Consider the following 21,710-nt stretch of genomic DNA (forward strand, 5'->3'; position numbering starts at 1 on the left):
GGCTCCCACCACCTCATAGTTCCAAGTGCATCATCGTCCAAACTCACTGCCTTCTCTGGGGACTGGGGCCCATGAAGCAGTGCTTCCAGGATTAGTGGGAATATTAGCATTAGTGACTGTTTCTTGGCAGCTTGGCTAATCCCAGGAGGGGAGGCCAGAACTTAGGGGATCATCCTGGACATGGAGTTCTCTGATCTGTGCTCCAAAATTCGACTGTGAGGTGGAATCTCAGAAAAACCCAGGTATGGTCAAGGCACAGATGGGTGTCTCCTTGCCCTGAGTTCTTGAATGTAGCCTCACGTTTTACATTTCTTTCAGGTAACACACACTTATTGTAAAAAATATTTAAGGACCTCCCTGGTGGTCCAGTAGGTAAGAATTCACCTTCCAATGCAGGAGACATGGGTTTGATCCTTGGTCAGGGAACTAAGATCCCACAGGCCCCGGAGCAAGTAAACCACGTGCTACAACTGCTGAGCCCTCGTGTTACAACCTGAGAGAAGCAGCAAAGAGCCCAGACACCGCAGCTAAGGCCCAACACAGCCGAGTAAATAAAGAAGTAGGGAAAAGTACTCAGCACTGAGACATGTATCAAATGAAAAGTGAGAATCTGTTTCTCATCCTTCCCATCTCTCTCCAGGGGTAATCACTGTTAGAGTTTTGACCTGTACACTTTCAGATACTTTTCTATGCACATACATATATAGGTAGCGGAGAAGGCAATGGCACCCCACTCCAATACTCTTGCCTGGAAAATCCCATGGACGGAGGAGCCTGGTAGGCTGCAGTCCATGGGGTCGCTAAGAGTCGGACACAACTGAGCGACTTCACTTTCACTTTTCACTTTCATGCATTGGAGAAGGAAATGGCAACCCACTCCAGTATTCTTGCCTGCAGAATCCCAGGGACGGGGGAGCCTAGTGGGCTGCTGTCTATGGGGTTGCACAGAGTTGGACACGACTGAAGTGACTTAGCAGCAGCAGCATATATGTAGAATTTTGATTTTACAAAAATGGGATCATTTGTTCTGGAGCTTTCTGTGTTTCTCTCACCAATATATCATGGACCTCCTATATTACCATGGGATCTACCTCATTATTTTTTAAAGTATTTAATAGATTAATAGATGTACCATTAGTAATACACATTTCCCTACTCATGCCACTTACCTATCTCCTTTTTTTGGGGGGTTGGGATGGTTATTACAAAAGCGATGCTGCATGGATATTTTACAGGCATTTTTGTGTACATATATTTTCTAGAAATGGAAACGCTAGATGGAAGTATTAATGGAGGAATTAAAAAATACTTTTCAACCATTTGAGTTTCTTATTTTTAAAAAAAATTTCCAGCTATATTGTTGCCTCCTTTTCCCTATGTCGTTGCTATGCTTTTATTATTGATTTGCAGGAGTTATGCTTTGATTATGAAATATTCTCAAGTTTTCCTTCTTGACCTAACTTACAACTCTAATTACTCTCAATGTCCAGCTCAAATAGACATTTTCTCTTTTACTTACACTTTCTGTTCATTCTGGAAACATAAATCATTAGTTTCCCTAGAACATGAAACAGAACATTTCTTATCATCTTTCATTTTTGTCAGCTCTCAAAAATCTGAGACTCACATGGACACAGACGTAACTGAATGCATATAGTTAGCAATAATAACAGGTTATATATGTTGAGTGTTTACTGTGTGCCAGGCATTCTGTTTAAAGTGTTCAAATGTTTTTATATCCTTCAGCCCTTTCAGCAGCTACATTAATTATCCTCATGTTCATTGCAGCGTTATCCACAATAGTCAAAATATGAAAAAAACCCTAAATGACTGTCGACAGAGAAAAAGAGGTATATATAAACAGTGGAATATTACTCAGTTATACAAAAGAAGAAAATTCTGCCACTTGTGACAACACGGATGGACTTGGAGGGCATGATGTTAAGTGAAATAAGTCAGACAGGAAAAGATAAATACTGTATGATCTCACTTACGTGTGAAATCCAAAAACGCCAAGCTCAAAGAAACAAAGAGCTGATGTCCAGGTGTGACGTGTGATGTCCGGGGTGTGGGTGAAATGGGGAGAGTTTGGGATAATGCTATATATTTCCATTTATAAGACAAATAAGTTCTGGGTAAATAATGAACAGTATGGTGACTGTAGTTAACAATTCTGTGTCATATACTTTAATGTTGTTAACAGTGTAGATGCTAAATGTTCCTAACTCCCATACCCACACACATAGAACATAACTATGTGAGGTGATGGATGCGTTAACTGACCTTTATTGTAGTCGTGATTTCACCATGGGTGTATACCAAATCATCAAGTCCTATACCTTAAACTTCCATAAACATTATATGTCAATTATACATCAATAGCACTGGAAAAATTTTTTTAAAAATTAAAAATGGGCAAAACCAAACTATAATGTTTAAGCACACCTGTGTATGTGGAAAAATTAAACGGAAAGCAAGGAAGGGAAGTAATTGACATAAAAAGTCAAAGAATAATTTTTACCCTTATGGGGAAGAGAGGAGTAGCACTTTGGTAGAGGCACAGATAACTATTTTATGATGTCATTTATATGTGGAATCTAAAAAGTAATACAAATGAATCTTTATACAAAACAGAAGTAGACTCACAGACATAGAAAGCAAACTTATGGTTACCAAAGGGCAAAGTGAGAAGGGGAGGAATAAATTAGGAGTATGGGACTAACATACAAACTACTATGCATAAAATAATTAATAGAAGTTTACTGTATAGCACAGGGAACTATATTCAATATCTTGCAATAACCTATGATGGAAAAGAATCAGAAAAGTATATAAGTAAAACTGAATCACTTTGCTGTACACCTGAAAGCAAAACTCAGAGAAAGAATATTCCTAAAGTTATACAGTGTGAAGTGGTGGACTTTGGTTCTGACTTGTAACTTCTGACGTGGTCTTGCATTCTTGTTACTCTAGCACTACATATTATTAGAACTGGGAACATGTATGCAGGGGCTTCAGCTCATATAACACAATCACTTTATTTTACAAAAAGGGAAACCAAGGCTCAGAGATGTCAAGTGATTATCCAGCTGTCATACAATATATACTGTCAAAGCCAGCAATGGAACCCAGAACTTATAGCCCCATCCTTATTCTTCTATAGATCACTGCTTGGTTAAGATAAAGCTTGTTTAAGATTATATCCTTTGTATTTCATTCTACCAACCACAATCACTCCTGTATTCTTGGACTAGAGATATCCTCCATAGTTCCTTTGTGACTTCAGCAAAATAAGATTTTCACTTTCATTTTCATGTCATACATATACAAATGTATATATATATATATATACATATATATATATATATATATACATATATATATACACACACACACACACACACACACACACACACAAGCCCCCTACCTGTGGACTTCAGGTAGGCATCTAGTAAAAATAAGCAAGAACCGTTTTGAAAGTGAATAGTAAACTGCTCAGAGCATGGACACTTCACAGGGATGATTAGTGCTTATAGGTGTCAGTGGTCCCTTCCCTGAAATGTAAATATGAGGAAAAGAGAAGTCTCAGGTTAAGGGACACTATAGTGGTTAGGCCCTTAAGAGACCATTTTTCAGCCCTCAGCTCCGAGTCTTGGAGACTTGGACCTTTCAGTCCCAAGAAAGAGTGTTAAACATGTTTCTTCTCAGTATTTTCCCCAGTGCCCCCTTTATATCCCTGTTTCTCAGGCTGTAGATGAAGGGGTTCAACAAAGGGGTCACCACCATGTACATTACTGAGAAGACCCGGTCCTTTCCACCTGAAGGGGATGATGGAGGACATAAATAGACCCCAATAGCTGTGGTGTAAAACAGAGAGACCACAGAGAGGTGCGAGGTGCAGTTGGAGAAGGCCTTTTGCTTACCCTTTGGGGAATCGATTCCTAGGATAGCCAATGCAATGTAAAAGTAAGATGTAAGGATGCAGACAAAGGGTGCAATTAACAGTGTTCCTGCCACAAGGATGAGCACCATGTCATTGACATGAGTGCTGGAGCAGGCCAGCTTTAGGAGTGGGACCAGATCACAGAAGAAGTGGGGGATGACATTGGGGCCACAGAAGGAAAGCCTGGTCACCAGGAGGGTGTGCACTAGGGCATGGAAGGTAGTGACCACCCATGACCCAGCCACCAACAGGATGCAGCGTTGGGAGTTCATGGTAATGGCATAATGGAGAGGTTGGCTGAGGGCCATGTAGCGATCCAGTGCCATCACAGCCAGGAGAAAGTTGTCCAGATCTGCAAACAGGCCAAAGAAATAGAGTTGTGTCAGGCACCCGCCATAAGAAATCTGTTTACTTCCTGAGCCAATATTATTGAGCATCTTGGGAATGACTGTAGAGATAAAACCAATGTCAGAGAAGGACAGGTTGGCCAGGAAGAGGTACATGGGGGTGTGGAGGTGCACGTCAGAGCCAATGGCCAGGATGATAAGCAGGTTCCCCCAGACGGTGACCAGGTACATGCCCAGGAAGAGCCCAAACAGGAGAGGCTGCTGCTCTGGGTGCTCAGAGAGGCCCATGAGAAGAAATTCATACGTGCCTGTCTGGTTTCCTCTGTCCAAGTCTGGAATTCTGTATGAAATAAATGTTATTATAAATAGCAAGAAAGTAAAATAATGCTGTGTTGGAAGTACTCTGAACCCCTGTTTAAAAAAATAAACATGGTTTGACAATTCTGTTTTGGTAAAGCTTAGATTTATAATTGTGCACATTTAAAAAGACAATTTGGATTAGACTCTATAAAGTTATGGATGGATGTCAGCACTTGATCAGATATCCAAAGCTTCTTTGAACTGTTTCAACCATCCCCATGAAACATGTCAGGTACCATGTGAAAGTGTTCTTTGAGTAGCACTTTGCTTTTGTTTTTTTAATATGTTACTTTGCTTTTTTCACTGAGTAGTAGCACAATCAAGCAAACGATATTTAACTTAACAAAAAAATTAAAATAATGTTTATAACACAATAACATGTAATAGTTATAAATACAATAATTATATAATTAATTACCAATTTTAAAAGGTAGAATTTCAGAATAGCATGTGTATTTATAACTATTTTTGTAAAATTGAAACACACATGTTGATATATGAGTAAAAACAGTGAAAGAGCACATGTTAAAGCCCATAAGCCATCTAATACAACTCACATTTTATGAATGAGAAAATGATAGACTCTTAAAAAGTTGCTGTAATCTGCTGAAGACCCACACTACAACTGGTACCAGAAACAGGTTTCCTACAACTATTTCCAGCAGACCACTCTGTTTCCCTCAACTGACCAAGAAGGGGGACGTATGGCCAATGACTTACTGTCTGTCCCGAGGTGGGCCAGGAAGGGTCATCATTTCTCACGTTAAGACAGAGGTTTGACTCTTGGGCTCTCAGTTCTCCCTTGTCAAAAGTGGAGAAGCCATATGTGATGGCCAGATGAAAAGACAGCCTCCTCCCCTCTGTTTAAGGAGGGGACAGGGAGCCCTCATCTGCTCCAATGAAGGAGAAAGGAGGGCAGGCCACTCCAGATCCTTAGTCAACCAGACTGAAGAGAAGCCCAGGAAAAGAGAAGTTATCTGCGTGTAGTGTCTGTCTCAATCCCTAGAGCTGCCTGTTGGAAGCAGCAGAGACATCTGGGAATACCGGTCCCTAAAATACCCATTGAGGGAAAAACCTTGGTTCCTTGCCCAGTCCCAATCCTCAAACTCTAAATTAACTTACTCTGTGGCTCAAAATTCTCTTATCCTCTCTGAACTTTGGTTTTCAGGTAAATAAGTCAAAAATATTCTCCCCCTCAAAAAATAGTCTCCCAAAATAGAAGTACATTTTTGCCATTCTGTAATAAAAGCACATGAAGTGGTACCTCATTTTGGTTTTACTTATCATCCTTCCAATTCTTAATAATGTTGAACACATTCTCATATGCCTATTAGTCATTCTTATATCTTCTTTTTAGAAGAGTCTGCCTATTTTTATTGGGTTGATTATCTTTTGATAATGATGTATAGAAATTTTAATACTATTTATAAGGGATATACTTCATAATTTTTCTTTTAGCTCAGCCCTTTTAAAAAAGCCTAATTTTTTTTTTTACTTTACAATATTGTATTGGTTTTGCCATACATCAACATGAATCCGCCACAGGTATACATGTGTTCCCCATTCTGAACCCCTCTCCCACCTCCCTCCCCGTACCATCTCTCTGGGTCATCCCAGTGCACCAGCCTACTGGAAATAAAAGCAACAATAAACAAATGGGACCTAATTAAACTTAAAAGCTTCTGTACAACAAAGGAAACTATAAAAAAGCCTAAATTTTAAAGAAATATTTGACCTTTTTTTGGCTATCAAGAGGATATTTTTGATTTTTTGAGTGTTTTTTTAATTTTAATTTTATTGAAGTAGAGTTGATTTATAGTATTGCATTAGTTTTAGGTGTATAGCAAAGTGATTCAGTTATACATATACATATATTGGTTCATTTTTTTAAAGATTCTTTTCTTATATAAGTTATTACAGGATATTGCTTATGGTTTACTATGCTATACAGAAGATCCTTGTTGGTTATCTATCTTCTATACAGTATGTAAGTATATATAAAGCATTGTATGTATATTCATATCCTGATTTATCTCCCCCCATTCCTCCAATGTTTCCCCTTTGGTAACCACAAGTTTGTTTTCCGTATCTGTAAGTCTGTCTCTGTTTTGTAAATAAATTCATTTGTATCTTTTAAAAATTAGATTCCACATATGAGTGATACCATATGGTAATAGTTTTTCCCTGCCTGACTTATTTCACTCAGTATGATAATCTCTAGATCCTTCCATGTTGCTCAAATGGCATCATTGTTTCAAACGACAGTAATGTTCCAATGTATATATGTACCACATCTTCTTTATCCTTTCCTCTGTCAACAGACATTTAAATTGCTTCCACATCTGCATTTCACACATCTTTCAGAATTTCCTAAAAATTTTCTTTCTTTTTATTTGAGTATTTCCTCCACAAGTCTCTTTGTGTGACAAAACTTCTGAGGATTTATACATCTAATAAACGAATGGCCAGTCCAGGTTCGATGCAGGATACAGGAAGCTTGGGGCTGGTGCACTGGGATGACCCGGAGGGATGGTATGGGGAGGGAGGGGGGAGGGGGGTTCAGGATGGGTAACACGTGTACACCCATGGCAGATACATGTTGATGTATGGCAAAACCAATACAATATTGTAAAGTAAAATAATAATAATAATAATAAAAGTAAAAATAATCGAAAACATCTCTACATTTTAAATAGCAACTTGACTGGATATAAAAATTTGGGGTCAAAGCTATATTTCCTTATGCATTAAAAACATGTCATTGTCTTTTTACATACAGTTCAGTTCAGTTCAGTCGCTCAGTACTGTCCGACTCTTTGCAACCCCATGAATTGCAGCATGCCAGGTCTCACTGTCCATCACCAACTCCCAGAGTTCACTCAAACTCATGTCCATCTGGTTGGTGATGCCATCCAGCTATCTCATCCTCTGTCATCCCCTTCTCCTCCTGCCCCCAATCCCTCCCAGCATCAGAGTCTTTTCCAATGAGTCAACTCTTCGCATGAGGTGGCCAAAGTACTGGAGTTTCAGCTTTAGCATCAGGCCTTCCAATGAACACCCAGGGCTGATCTCCTTCAGAATGGACTGGTTGGATCTCCTTGCAGTCCAAGGGACTCTCAAGAGTCTTCTCCAACACCACAGTTCAAAAGCATCAATTCTTTGGCGCTCGGCCTTCTTCACAGTCCAACTCTCACATCCATACATGACCACAGGAAAAACCATAGCCTTGACTAGATGGACCTTTGTTGGCAAAGTAATGTCTCTGCTTTTGAATATGCTATCTAGGTTGGTCATAACTTTCCTTCCAAGGAGTAAGCGACTTTTAATTTCATGGCTGCAATCACTATCTGCAGTGATTTTGGAGCCCCCCAAAATCAAGTCAGCCACTGTTTCCACTGTTTCCCCATCTATTTCCCATGAAGTGATGGGACAAGATGCCATGATCTTTGTTTTCTGAATGTTGAACTTTAAGCCAACTTTTTCACTCTCCTCTTTCACTTTCATCAAGAGGCTTTTTAGTTCTTCTTCACTTTCTGCCATAAGGGTGGTGTCATCTGCATATCTGAGGTTATTGATATTTCTCCCAGAAATCTTGATTCTAGCTTGTGCTTCTTCCAGCCCAGCATTTCTCATGATGTACTCTGCATATAAGTTAAATAATCAGGGTGACAATATACAGCCTTGACAAACTCCTTTTCCTATTGGGAACCAGTCTGTTGTTCCATGTCCAGTTCTAACTGTTGCTTCCTGACCTGCATATAGCTTTCTCATGAGGCAGGTCAGGTGGTCTGGTATTCCCATCTCTTTCAGAATCTCCCACAGTTTATAGTGATCCACACAGTCAAAGGCTTTGGCATAGTCAACAAAGCAGAAATATATGCTTTTCTGGAACTCTCTTGCTTTTTCTATGATCCAGCGGATGTTGGCAATTTGATCTCTGGTTCCTCTGCCTTTTCTAAAACCAGCTTGAGCATCTGGAATTTCATGATTCACATATTGCTGAAGCCTGGCTTGGAGGATTTTGAGCATTACTTTTCTAGTGTGTGAGATGAGTGCAATTGTGTGGTAGTTTGAGCATTCCTTGGCATTGCCTTTCTTTGGGATTGGAATGAAAACTGACCTTTTCCAGTCCTGTGGCCACTGCTGAGTTTTCCCAATTTTTACATACAGGGTAGCTATTAAGAAGTCTGATGTGAATATGATTACTGTTCCTTTGTAGGAAAACTTCCTTTTCTCTCAGAATTTTCTCTTTGACTTTGAAATTCTTAAAATCTATTAAGCCTATGGAGGTTTTTGTTTTCTCTCCTTTTTGCTACTTTACAGACTCTTGAAATATGAAGTTGTTAATATTTAACTCTGAATAAATTTGTCTCCATTATTTTTCTTTCTTTTTTTTTTTTTTTTACTACCTACTAGGTAACTTTATTGAAAGTATCTTGCATTCATGACGGATGCTTTCTGGGTTATGCCACACATTTTAACATTAAAGGTTAAATTATTTTCTACATGCAAGTAGTATGAATAGTTTTCCCCACATGGGATCACTGATTATAAAAAGATGACACACCATATAGGCTATCTTTTTTAACTGAAAAGCTAGCAAACTAATTATTATATCTCCTCCCAAACCACTAACTGAGTAGTAACTGAGCCTTCAAAGCTGAGAGGATTAAAAATGCAAAAATAAGCCCTCAGACCCAATTAAGGAAGCCCTGCTACATACAGGCTAATGAATACCAGGGGTACTTACTCCTCCAGGAAGATTAAAGACACTCTGATAACCCCACTCAAAGCATTTACCTCAAGTAGCCTTTATCCAGTTTCCAGTTGAATAAAGATAATACGTTGTTAAATTCTATTTCAGAAGGTTTTTTGCAAGTTGCTTTATTTACAACGCCAACTTTAAAAGTCACTGAACTAAAATTAACTGGACAATAAACTAGGCAGAAATTGCTTTACAGAAAGGGAAAGCCCAAAATGCCACTTTCTGTAGGGAACCCACAGTTCAATTTTATTCAGAGCAAAGAAAAGAAACTTTCAATCACACTAGAAGAAACTGGGCCTTAAGTTTGGGAACTGTACTGAAACTACACATGCAATGAGGACAACATTCTGCTGATACAATTGACTTGCTGCTGCATTTGTTGACTCTTTTTCTAATATTAACAATTATAAACAAAGCAGTGCAACTAGTATTTGGAATAATCCTTACAGTGTTACAGCGTTAGACACGAAATTTCACTTCTCCTCACACCACTGGTTCTCTTTGCGTACCTGGCTTCCTCTTCTTTAGTAAAATCATTTTTGATATTGAATGTCTTTCGAATCTCCTCAGGAGTTTTGCTCTTGATCATATTAGCAACAGTCTTGCAGGTAACATCAAGCAAACCTTTGATGTCTAAATAGTTTGCTGCCAATATAAGTTCAAAGAGTGTCCCTTGGTCAACTTTTAGGAATTCTTAATCCCAAACAAATATATCATCTGTTCGTTTTTCTTTGTTCTCATCATCCTCAGGAGGAGGAGGATCATCCTTGTGGTGGGTGCACCACTGAATGACCTTTTTCAATATTGCTGCATTAACATTTGGCAAGGGGACTGGATCATCATCTCCTTCATCATCCATTCCCAAATCTTCCAACATAGTCTTGATGGTCGCAGATTGTTTTGCAATTTCAACATCAACTTCGAATATCTCTCCATCAGAGCTCTGCAACTTAATTGAAGGCATGGTGGTAGGTCTCAAGGAGATGGCAGGCCGGAGGCTGAAGTGAGCAGGGCAACGTCGTCAAACAGCAACAGCGAAAAGCGGAGAACAAGGCCACTACAGCGCAGCCTCCATTATTTTTCTAAATCTTTTTCTCCAATTTTATTTTTTGTTCTTCTAGGATTCATATTACATTTTTAATTACTCTTTCTTTTATTTTCCCTATGGAATAAATTGTACTTTTTGAAAAAATTTGGAATGTAATTGCTTTACAATGTTGTGTTAGTTCCTGCTGTACAATGAAGTGAATCAGACTTATGCATACATATATCTCTTCCCTCTTGGACCTCCTTCACATCATCCCCATCCCACCCCTCTAGATCATCACAGAACATAAAGTTGAGCTTCTTGTGCTTTGTAGTAGCTTCCACTAGCTATCTATTTCACACAGGGTAGTGTGTGTATGTCAATCCCAGTCTTCCAATTTGTCCCACTCTCCCCTGCCCCTCTTGCATCCAAATGTTTGTTCTCTGCATCTATATTGCTGCCTTGGAAATAGGTCCATCTGAGCGACTGAACTGAACTGATACCATTTGTTGAGATTCCACATATATGTGTTAATATATGATATTTATTTATCTCTTTCTGACTTATTTCATTCTGTATGACAGACTCTAGGTCCATCCATGTCTCTACAAATGACCCTATTTTGTTCCTTTTAATGGCTGAGTAATATTTCATTATATATACACATATCATAAAATTTACCATTTTAACCAATTTAAAGTGCACAATTCAGTGGCATTAAGTATATTCACAGTGTTGTACAGCCATCACCTCTATCTAGGCTTTCTTCTGTAAGTTCAGGAACAATAGTGCTTCTAATCAATATTCACTGAAGGTTATGACCAACCTAGATAGCATATTTAAAAGCAGAGACATTACTTTGCCAACAAAGGTCCATCTAGTCAAGGCTATGGTTTTTCCAATGGTCATGTATGGATGTGAAAGTTGGACTATGAAGAAAGCTGAGCGCTGAAGAATTGATGCTTTTGAATTGTGGTGCTGGAGAACACTCTTGCGAGTCCCTTGGATTGCAAGGTGATCCAACCAGTTCATCCTAAAGAAGATCAGTTCTGGGTGTTCATTGGAAGGACTGATGTTGAAGCTGAAACTCCAATACTTTGGCCACCTCATGCAAAGAGTTGACTCATTGGAAAAGACCTTAATGCTGGGAAGAATTGGGGGCAGGAGGAGAAGGGGATGACAGAGGATGAGATGGCTGGATGGGATCACCAACTTGATGGACATGGGTTTGGGTGAACTCTGGGAGTTGGTGATGGACAGGGAGGCCTGGCATGCTGCGATTCATGGGGTCGCAAAGAGTCGGACACGACTGAGCGACTGAACTGAACTGAACTAGCCAGTGCAATTAGGCAAGAAAGTAAAAGGCATCAAGATTGGAAAGAAGAGAGAAAAACTTTATTTCCAGGTGATTATATATATATAAGATTCTAAAGAATCCCAAAACAAACTATGAGAACTAGTAATAAGTTCAAAAGATTGCAAAGTGCTATATACAAAAATCAATGGTATTTTCTGCACATTAGCAAGGAACAATGAAACTGATGAAACAATTCTACTTATAATAGCACCAAAAGAATAACATGCTTATGAATACATTTATCAAAATCAGTGCAAAATTCATTCTCTGAAAACAGCATAGTATTGTAGAAATAAATTAAAGGTATAAATATACCTATGTTCATAGCTTAAAAACTTAATATTGTTAAGGTAGCAAGACTCCCCAAACTGATCTATATATTCAATATAATTTCTGCCAAAATCTCAGCTGGCTTCTTTGCAGAAAATGACAAGCTGATCTCAATCTACATATGCAAATTTAAGGAATCCAAACTAACAAAAAATATCTTGAAAGAGTAGAACAGTGCCAGGATTCATATGTTCTGATTTCTGATTTTAAAACTTTATATAAAACTGTGGTAATCAAGATAGTATGATGCAGGCATAAGGATCGATGTGTAGATCACTGGAATGGAGCTGAGAACCCAGAAGTAATCCCTTACATTTATATACATTTGAATTTTGATAAGGTGTCAAGACAATTCAGCGTGGGAAAGAAACGCCTTCTTAACAAATGGTGCTAGGAAAACTGAACATATACAAAAGAATAAATTTGAGCTCCTTTTCCCCTATATACACAAAATTAACTCAAAATGGACTGTATTCCTAAAAGTTAGAGCTAAACTATAAAACTATTACAAGAAACATAAGACTAAACTTCCAAGATGTTGAGTTTGACAAAACCTTTTTAGGCCTGACACAAGTACCAAAAGAAAAAAAAAAAATTCATGAAAATTAAAGCCTTCATGCTTAAAGTAATATGATCAAGAAAATGAAAAGTCAGCTCACTTTTCATGCGGGTGAAAAATGGGAAAATATTTGCAAATTACATATCTGATAAAGGACTTGCTTCTAAAGTATATATGTGTAATTTTTACAACTTGTTAGAAAAATCCAGCTTAAAAGTGGACAAAGGATCTGAATAGACATTTCTCTGAAGAAGATATAAAGAAGGCCAATAAGCATATGAAAAAGATGCTCAGCATCTTTAGAAAACTAAAAATCAAAACTACAATGAGATACCACTTCAATCTCGCTAGGATAATGAAAACCAAGAAGGAAAACAATTTCAAGTCCTGGTGAGGATATGGAGAAATTGAAACCTTCTTATATTCCTGGTGGGAATGTAAAATAGTGTGGCTACTTTGGGAAACAGTCTGGTAGTTCCTCAAAAGTTAAATATAGACTCACCATACAATCCTTCAACATCCAATCGTAGGTATATATCCAATAGAAATGAACACAGGCCCACAAAAATTTCTGCACAAATGTTCTGAGCAGCATTATTCAGAATATCCAAAAAAATTGTAAAGGAACTCAATGTCTAGCAACTGAAGACTGCATAAATAAAACATGGTTTGTCCATACAATGAAGTATTATTTGTCAATGAAAAAGAATGTAATACTGTTCGTATGCTACAGTTTTCTCACTTTAAAGATGATAGTTCTCCCCAAGCTGTTTCATACGTTCAATGACCTCCCAAATAAAATAACAATAATTTGGTTTTGGTTTTTCTCGAGCAGAATCTAAAATTTAAATGAAAAGAAAAAATAATTAAGACAACATATTCAGTCATTTGATTTATGATAAAAATGATATAATGATTTTGTAGTTTTAGTGGAGAAAGGATGTAATTTTCAGTAAATTCTTGTGTATCTATTGTATATCCATATGGAAAAAAATTAATCTGAATCCATATCCAAAACATATATAAGAAGTGAACCCAGATGGATTTTAAATACAGATATCAAAGAATATTAAAACAAGAAATTTAAAAGGAAAAATCTTAGAGTAATATCTTTATGAATTTTGGATAGACAAAAATTTCTTCAACAGAACACAAACAGAATTAACTAGATTGGAAAAATATCTATTACATTAAGATTAGAACTTCTGTTTGACAAAAGAATCATTAATACAGTGCACAAACAAGCAACATAATGGAAGAAAAAAACTCTTTCTCTATAAATATATATATATATATCCAAAAAAGGAGTCATAACTATCATATTTAAAGAATTCCTGGAAAGTAATTTATAAAAGCAGACTACCCAATAAAACAGCAGTAAAGAACTGGGAAGAGGTCCTTTGTAAGAGAAGATACCCAAATGATTAACAAGCAGAGGCAAAGGGGACAAATTATAGGAGGTATCAGACAAATGTAAATTAAAATCATAACACAGTTCTGCAAACCCATAAAAATGTATGCAGTGGAAAAGACGGATGGTATAAATGTGGTGAGGAAGTAGACTAGTGTTTCACATGTTACAAGGATGATCAGTACAAACACTTTCATTTTCTGATGCAAACTATTAAGGCTGAAAATATGCATTCATTGTGAACCCCAAACTCCATTCTTAGGTATATACACAAGTCCCAGCCGGAAACAATCCAAATATCAGTGAAAACTAGAATGGATGAGTACATGAAGGCATGTAGACACATTAGAAAACTACAAAGCCTTGAGACTGAGTTAGCCATAGTGCTGCTGCTGCTGTTGCTGCTAAGTCGCCTCAGTCGTGTCCGACTCTGTGCGACCCCAGAGACAGCAGCCCACCAGGCTCCCCTGTCCCTGGGATTCTCCAGGCAAGAACACTGGAGTGGGTTGCCATTTCCTTCTCCAATGCAGGAAAGTGAAAAGTGAAAGTGAAATCGCTCAGTCGTGTCCAACTCTTAGCGACCCCATGGACTACAGCCCACCAGGCTCCTCCATCCATGGGATTTTCCAGGCAAAAGTACTGTAGTGGGTTGCCATTGCCTTCTCCAGCCATAGTGATACTGAAGCAAAAAAAGTGGACCACAAAAGAGTATTTATTGTATACTTTATATAAGGACAAAAACATCCAAACTGGTAAACAGCGTTAGAGATCAAGATAATGGCAATAAAATAATCTGATTAAACACATGGTTTTAAAGCCATACGTGTCTGAGACATGTAAGTAAGGGCAGTTACTTACTTGATTTCTCTGGACTTCTGCGTGTGTGTGTGTGATAATTCGCTTCAGGTGTGTCTGACTCTTTGCAACCTTATGGACTGTGGCCTGCCAGTCTGCTCTGTCCATGGGATTCTCCAGGCAAGAATAGTAGAGTGGGTTGCCATGCTCTCCTCAAGGGAATCATCCCCACCTAGTGATAGAATCTTTGTCTTGTATGGCTCATGCATTGGCAGGTGCCATGCATGTGCCATCTTACCACTAGTGCCATCTGGAAAGCCTGGACTTTTCTTTGCTTCTCTGTAAATTTGGAAAATGTTAGCATCCTTATAAAAGGATGGTGCTGAGGATTAAATAAATTGCACGTTAAAATTGTATATTAATTAATGCCAGCTGTAATTGATACCATTCCATAGATAAACCAGTTTGGTAACTTCTTCTGAATTCCTCACACATGAAATAAGAGAAATTTGGTGGTATTAAGAAAATTCATATGACTATGTGTTGATATCAGTACAAGACAAGAAGATTACTGAAGAAAAATATGGAGACAAGAAAACTAAAATCTCAGGGAAGTGGATTCAAAGTCTCACAGCTTGCAGTGACCATCATAGGAGTGGTTGGAATTTCAGTGCAGAAACATTAATACATAGAATTCAGAGAGCAGATAGGGGGAAAAAATCAGGTTAAGAAAAAGATGAGAGAAAATATAAAATGAGACTGAGAGAAAAATGGTGTCAGCAATAAGATTTGTCCAAGTTACAACTTCTAAAGGAAACATATTTTACAGCCTCATGAGTGCCCATGACATAGGGAAGGAATTAACGATAGCCAGGGGTGCCCACGGTCCTGAAAAATTTCTGAAGAGCATGTTTCATATCCTTATTCCTCAGGCTGTGGATGAAAGGGTTCAGCATGGGGGTGACCACCATGTACATCAATGAAGCAACTATGTCCTTGACTTTGGAGTTGCCTGATGAGGGGAAATAGTACACACCTGCAATTGTCCCATAATATAAAAACACTACAAAGAGGTGAGAACCACAGGTAGACAAGGCTTTGAAGATTCTTGTGAAGGAGGGGACCTTCAGGATGATGGCTGCCATGCGGATATAGGAGCCCAGGATACCACCCAAAGGCAAGGTGAAGATCAGTCCTCCTTCAGTGAGGATGAGCAGCTCATTGAGGGAGGTGTCGGAGCAGGAGGATTTGAGCACAACAGCGAGATCACAGAAGAAGTGAGGGATGACAGTCCCTGCACAGAAAGTCAACTGGTCCACAAGGAGGGTGTGCAACAGAGCCTGGGCACAAGCGGCGAGCCAGCACCCAGCCACTAGGATGACGCAAAGCTCATCCCTCATGATGGCAGTGTAGTGGAGAGGGTGACACACAGCCACGTACCTGTCATAGGCCATCACGGCAAGAAGAAAACTGTCAAGGCAACCGAAGAATATAAAGCAATACACCTGTGAAATGCACCCTGCATATGTGATAGCTTGGCATCGTGTCTGCATGTTCATGAGCATCTTAGGGAGGGTGACAGATGAAAAGGAGACATCAGTGAGGGCCAAGTGGCTGAGGAAGAAGTACATGGGGGTGTGGAGGCGAGGGTCCAGCCTGATGAGCAGGAGGATGAGCAGGTTGCCCAGCACCGTGGTCAGGTACACGCCCAGGAACAGGGCGAAGAACACACCCTGCTGCTCTGGCCGGATGGGGAGTCCCAGGAGGAGGAACTCGGACACGCTGCTCTGGTTCTCAGGTCTCATACCATGCTGGGGATAAAGAGGGTTTAGGAATATCAGGACGAATGGTAGGGATATATTCTGAACTGCATTTTCTGAGAAAACAATGAATTTTTAACTATCTTCCTATTCATTTCTAGCCCCTGTGGATGCATGCATCCTTGCTCTATCCCAGTCTGGATCCAGGAAACATCACACCCAGAAGTAGCCAACAAGACCTCATTGCACAAAGGCCAGAGGATGTTTGCTGTTTCATTCAACCATTATTTATTGAACATTGAGTATGAACCCTGCCATCTACTCATGATTGAAAACGCAGCAGTGAAGAAGAAAGGCAAGGTCCCTTTCTTCTGTGAGAATATTTTCTATAAACATGCTGGGATAGTTTATGCCAATGAGATGGAGCCAAACCATAATACTTCACTGTGGCAGAAATAGTAGATGAGTCTCTATAAACTGATCTCAGGTGTTTCTGGGCTGAGGTGGTGGTGTTGGAGCCTTGTGAAACACCTCCTGGGACCCTGGTTAGTGCCGTTGACCTATAGCTATAAACTCATTGGTCCTCTAGAAATGGCTTAACACCACTTGATGCCAGGATAGCTCCCCAAACAAAATAGTCCGCAGACTATCTTTCATAATGATGGTGAACACTTAGCGGATTATACTATGTTACCAGCACTATGCTAAGGGTTTTTCATACATTATTGGCCTTCCCTGGTGTCTCAGATGGTAAAGAATCTGCCTGCAATGCAGGAGACCTGGGTTTGATCCCTGGGTAGGGAAGATCCTCTGGAGAAGGAAATGGTAACCCACTGCAGTATTCTTGCCTGGAGAATTCCATGGACAGAAGAGCCTGGTGTGCTACAGTCCATGGGGTAGCAAAGAGTTGGACACGACTGACCAACTAACACTTTATATACATTTACTAATTAAATTCATATGTCAGCCTTATAACAAAATCTTTATGGTATTAAGAATTAGTGTTCTTTCTGCTTTTAAGCTTTTAGGAAATGACAACATAAATGATATAAATTTCACAGGCATGTAGCTGATGTAGCCGTCAGAGATGGGATGCATATATATTCACATATATATGGTAATGTGTGTTTATATATACATACATAGATGAACTGTATAAAAACATATATGGAACCTGGGGCATATACATATGTGTATATATCCCATACAGATATAGATTGAACTATATTCATATACATACATACACATGAACATATGTATAGGAATATACAAATAAGTATATAAGAATATATATGTATTACACATATAAAATTGCCTTTTTCTGTAGGTTAAAAACGATCAACTATTAGTTACTTCATGTAGTTCAGTCTAATACTATTCATGTGATCAGATTCTGTGCCTTTAATATGGAAGCATCTCCTTTCATTGTCATGGACGCCAGACACTCTGTGTTATTTGAGGGCTGCAAGGAAACTGAAGCTGTCCTGAATTCTCTTAGTGCTCTGTCTAGATAATTCCTTTCATTCATAATTCTATACTTTCCAGATGCCAAAAGGCTCTCACATACATTAGCTTATGTTTGCTGCTGCTGCTGCTAAGTCGCTTCAGTCGTGTCCGACTGTATTCGACCCCATAGATGGCAGCCCAACAGGCTCCCCTGTCCCTGGGATTCTCCAGCCAAGAACAGTGGAGTGGGTTGCCATTTCCTTCTCCAATGCATGAAAGTAAAAAGTGAAATTGAAGTCACTTAGTCGTGTCTGACTCTTAGCGACCCCATGGACTGCAGCCTATCAGGCTCCTCTGTCCATGGGATTTTCCAGGCAAGAGTACTGGAGTGGGGTGCCATTGCCTTCTCCATAGCTTATGTTTAAGCCATCGATAATTATTGAGAATTTGTGAGCTTCCATTTATGACCACCTAGATAGCATATTCAAATGCAGAGACATTACTTTGCCAACAAACATCCATCTAGTCAAGGCTATGGTTTTTCCAGTAGTCAAGTATGGATGTGAGAGTTGGACTGTGAAGAAAGCTGAGCGCCGAAGAACTGATGCTTTTGAACTGTGATGTTGGAGAAGACTCTTGAGAGTCCCTTGGACTGCAAGGAGATCCAACCAGTCCATTCTAAAGGAGATCAGTCCTGGGTGTTCATTGGAAGGACTGATGCTGAAGCTGAAACTCCAATATTTTGGCCACCTCATGCGAAGAGTTGACTCATTGGAAAAGACTCTGATGCTGGGAGGGATTGGGGGCAGGAGGAGAAGGGAACAACAGAGGATGAGATGGCTGGATGGCATCACCGACTCGATGGACATGAGTTTGAGTGAACTCTGGGAGTTGGTGATGGACAGGGAGGCCTGGTGTGCTGCAATTCATGGGGTTGCAAACAGTCGGACACGACTGAGTGACTGAACTGAACGGAACTGAACTGAAACTGAAATAAAAGAATTAAGTGGCCTTCCAAGGTATTGCACCCATTTTTTTGGTGGGGGGGCTCCTGCATTCTAACTTCACTCAGCAGGGTGCCTAGTGTTTCTTTGCTGGGACATTAAATGAAGCAAAGAGATACAAAACTTTGAGACACTCAGTCACTCTCAGGTGTCTGAAAACGAGGGCGGTTCCTTTACAGGAAACAGTCACTTGGAGCATTGGTTATATCAGTTGATGTTACCCTAGAAGAAGGTCACATAAGAAGATACTTGAGATCATGGATGCAAGTCAGTGAGTCAGTCAGTTCAGTCGCTCAGTCGTGTCCGACTCTGTGACCCCATGAATCGCAGCATGCCAGGCCCCCTGTCCATCACCAACTCCCGGAGTTCACTCAGACTCACATCCATCGAGTCAGTGATGCCATCCAGCCATCTCATCCTCTGTCGTCCCCTTCTCCTCCTGCCCCCAATCCCTCCCAGTATCAGAGTCTTTTCCAATGAGTCAACTCTTCGCATGAGGTGGCCAAAATATTGGAGTTTCAGCTTCAGCATCATTCCTTCCAAAGAAATCCCAGGGCTGATCTCCTTCAGAATGGACTGGTTGGATCTCCTTGCAGTCCAAGGGACTCTCAAGAGTGTTCTCCAACACCACAGTTCAAAAGCATCAATTCTTAGGCGCTCAGCTTTCTTCACAGTCCAACTCTCACATCCATACATGACCACTGGAAAAATCACAGCCTTGACTAGACAAACCTTTGTTGTCAAAGTAATGTCTCTGCTTTTCAATAGGCTATCTAGGTTGGTCATAACTTTTCCTCCAAGGAGTAAGCGTCTTTTAATTTCATGGCTGCAATCACCATGTGCAGTGATTTTGGAGCCCAGAAAAATAAAATCTGACACTGTTTCCACTGTTTCCACATCTATTTCCCATGAGGTGATGGGACCAGATGCCATGATCTTCATTTTCTGAATGTTGAGCTTTAAGCCAACTTTTTGACTCTCCACTTTCACTTTCATCAAGAGGCTTTTGAGTTCCTCTTCACTTTCTGCCATAAGGGTGGTGTCATCTGCATATCTGAGGTATTGATATTTCTCCTGACAATCAGGAGTCCTCAAACACACATAGAAATCTCTCTCTCTCATGCACACACACACACCCTGCTGATCTGAGGATTCCTGTCATCTGTGTCCGAGACTCATTCCAGGGGAAGGATAACCAGTCTGTGGTTCAGATCGTAAACACTCGTATATGTACAAGTCATAAATAACACACAAAGCAAGACATATACAATGCACAATCATGTGTCATCCAACAATACACTCACAACACACCACTGGCACAGCAGGACACACCTTATAAAATACATAAACACACTGCATACACATAGCTCATCACTATACATACACACCATCAAAAACATACAAGGCCAACTACAAATCAAAAATCTTACAAGACACACAACAACAACACACAAGCACACCCAGTCGTGCACTCACTACAAGCAGCACACACACTCCCTTAATTGAGGTTTGCTTGTGCCCCAAATCCTTGCGAGGTGAAGGCAGTTAGCATGGGTAGGCTAAGCCTATTCACCACCACCACCAACCTGTGCCCTTCGTGACACACGCACAGACAGAAGCAAACAACACACATTCCTGCTCTCACTCTCAAGTGTGTCACCCACAAACACAGGTTGGACACACACTAAGCTCTGGCTGCCGAGTGGAGGTTGAGCCCTGTCTGACTTTGGTTCCTTGGTGAGGTCGGGCATCTGCTCCAGCAGCCCCGATGCTGAACCCTCACCCTGAACTGTAATGCCTGCCTGCTGGGGGACATGCCCCATCATGACAACAGGAGGCAGATATTTAAGATGATGGGCACCACTCAGGAGCTGCTAATTGCACGTTAAGAGGCTGACAACTAGATCTCTGTGTGCTAAAACAGGCCTGGACTGGGTCTAACTCAGGAAGAGAATCAGGCTGAGTCAGGTACAGAGGACACACACATACACGACTATCAAACAACACATACACAATCATACACAGCCCACACACACAAACTACCAAGCAACAAATACACAAGCATACATGATACACACATGCTTATCAGACAACTTGTACACAAGCATACACACATACACACTCATGAACACAGACATACTCACACTCAAACCCAAATAGATCCTTCGGCAAGTGTGGATTTCCAGCTCCTTCTGACCTGTGCTTGTCATGAGTTCAGACACCTCTTTCAGACTGTTGCTTAAATCCTCAGCTTCTCTTCATAGTACAGGAGGAGCTCCTGTGGATTAATCGGCCAATTTCTTACTACCATTTTGGGAGTAGCATGTCCAGGAGCCAGAGGGGACTGGAGGAGTCACAGGGGAGAGTGTCTCTAATGCCAAGGCTGACTGGCATTCCTTCCTTCTTGGGCATGGTTCCAAGCTCAAACTTACCTTGGGCAGAGTTCCAGCTGGGACTCAGAATTTTCTAATTTAATTTTTAAATGATTTCAGACTTAGAAAAATGTGTGTAAAGGTGATAAAATGAATTCCTGTATGCCCTTTGCCCACATTCCAGAAAGACTAACATTTTACCATGTTTTGCTTTATTATTAATACGTGTGTGTG

At 40.0% G+C, this 21,710-nt stretch overlaps 2 protein-coding genes and 1 pseudogene across 3 annotated transcripts; all 3 read right to left on the reverse strand.

The window, feature by feature from the left end:
• Window positions 1-3,669: 3,669 nt before the first annotated feature.
• LOC147362597 (olfactory receptor 1f45-like) lies at window positions 3,670-5,402 on the reverse strand. Its single transcript, XM_086328358.1, has 2 exons — window positions 5,371-5,402; window positions 3,670-4,630 (listed from the first exon to the last, which is right to left on the reverse strand). Exons 1-2 carry the CDS (start codon window positions 5,400-5,402, stop codon window positions 3,670-3,672), a joined length of 993 nt encoding a protein of 330 aa, XP_086184484.1.
• A 3,626-nt stretch (window positions 5,403-9,028) lies between these two features.
• On the reverse strand, window positions 9,029-10,479 carry LOC147362598 (S-phase kinase-associated protein 1 pseudogene; annotated as a pseudogene). Its single transcript, XR_015136372.1, has one exon. The product of XR_015136372.1 is annotated as an S-phase kinase-associated protein 1 pseudogene (transcript).
• A 5,275-nt stretch (window positions 10,480-15,754) lies between these two features.
• LOC147362599 (olfactory receptor 1J2-like) lies at window positions 15,755-16,699 on the reverse strand. The gene has a single exon (XM_086328359.1). The coding sequence runs from the start codon at window positions 16,697-16,699 to the stop codon at window positions 15,755-15,757; it is 945 nt and encodes a 314-aa protein (XP_086184485.1).
• Window positions 16,700-21,710: the final 5,011 nt, after the last annotated feature.

The sequence above is a fragment of the Bos grunniens genome, chromosome 11 (genome assembly GCF_055505025.1).
Source record: "Bos grunniens cultivar Pamir isolate PY7600 chromosome 11, Bosgru_T2T1.0, whole genome shotgun sequence".
Lineage (NCBI taxonomy): Eukaryota > Metazoa > Chordata > Mammalia > Artiodactyla > Bovidae > Bos > Bos grunniens.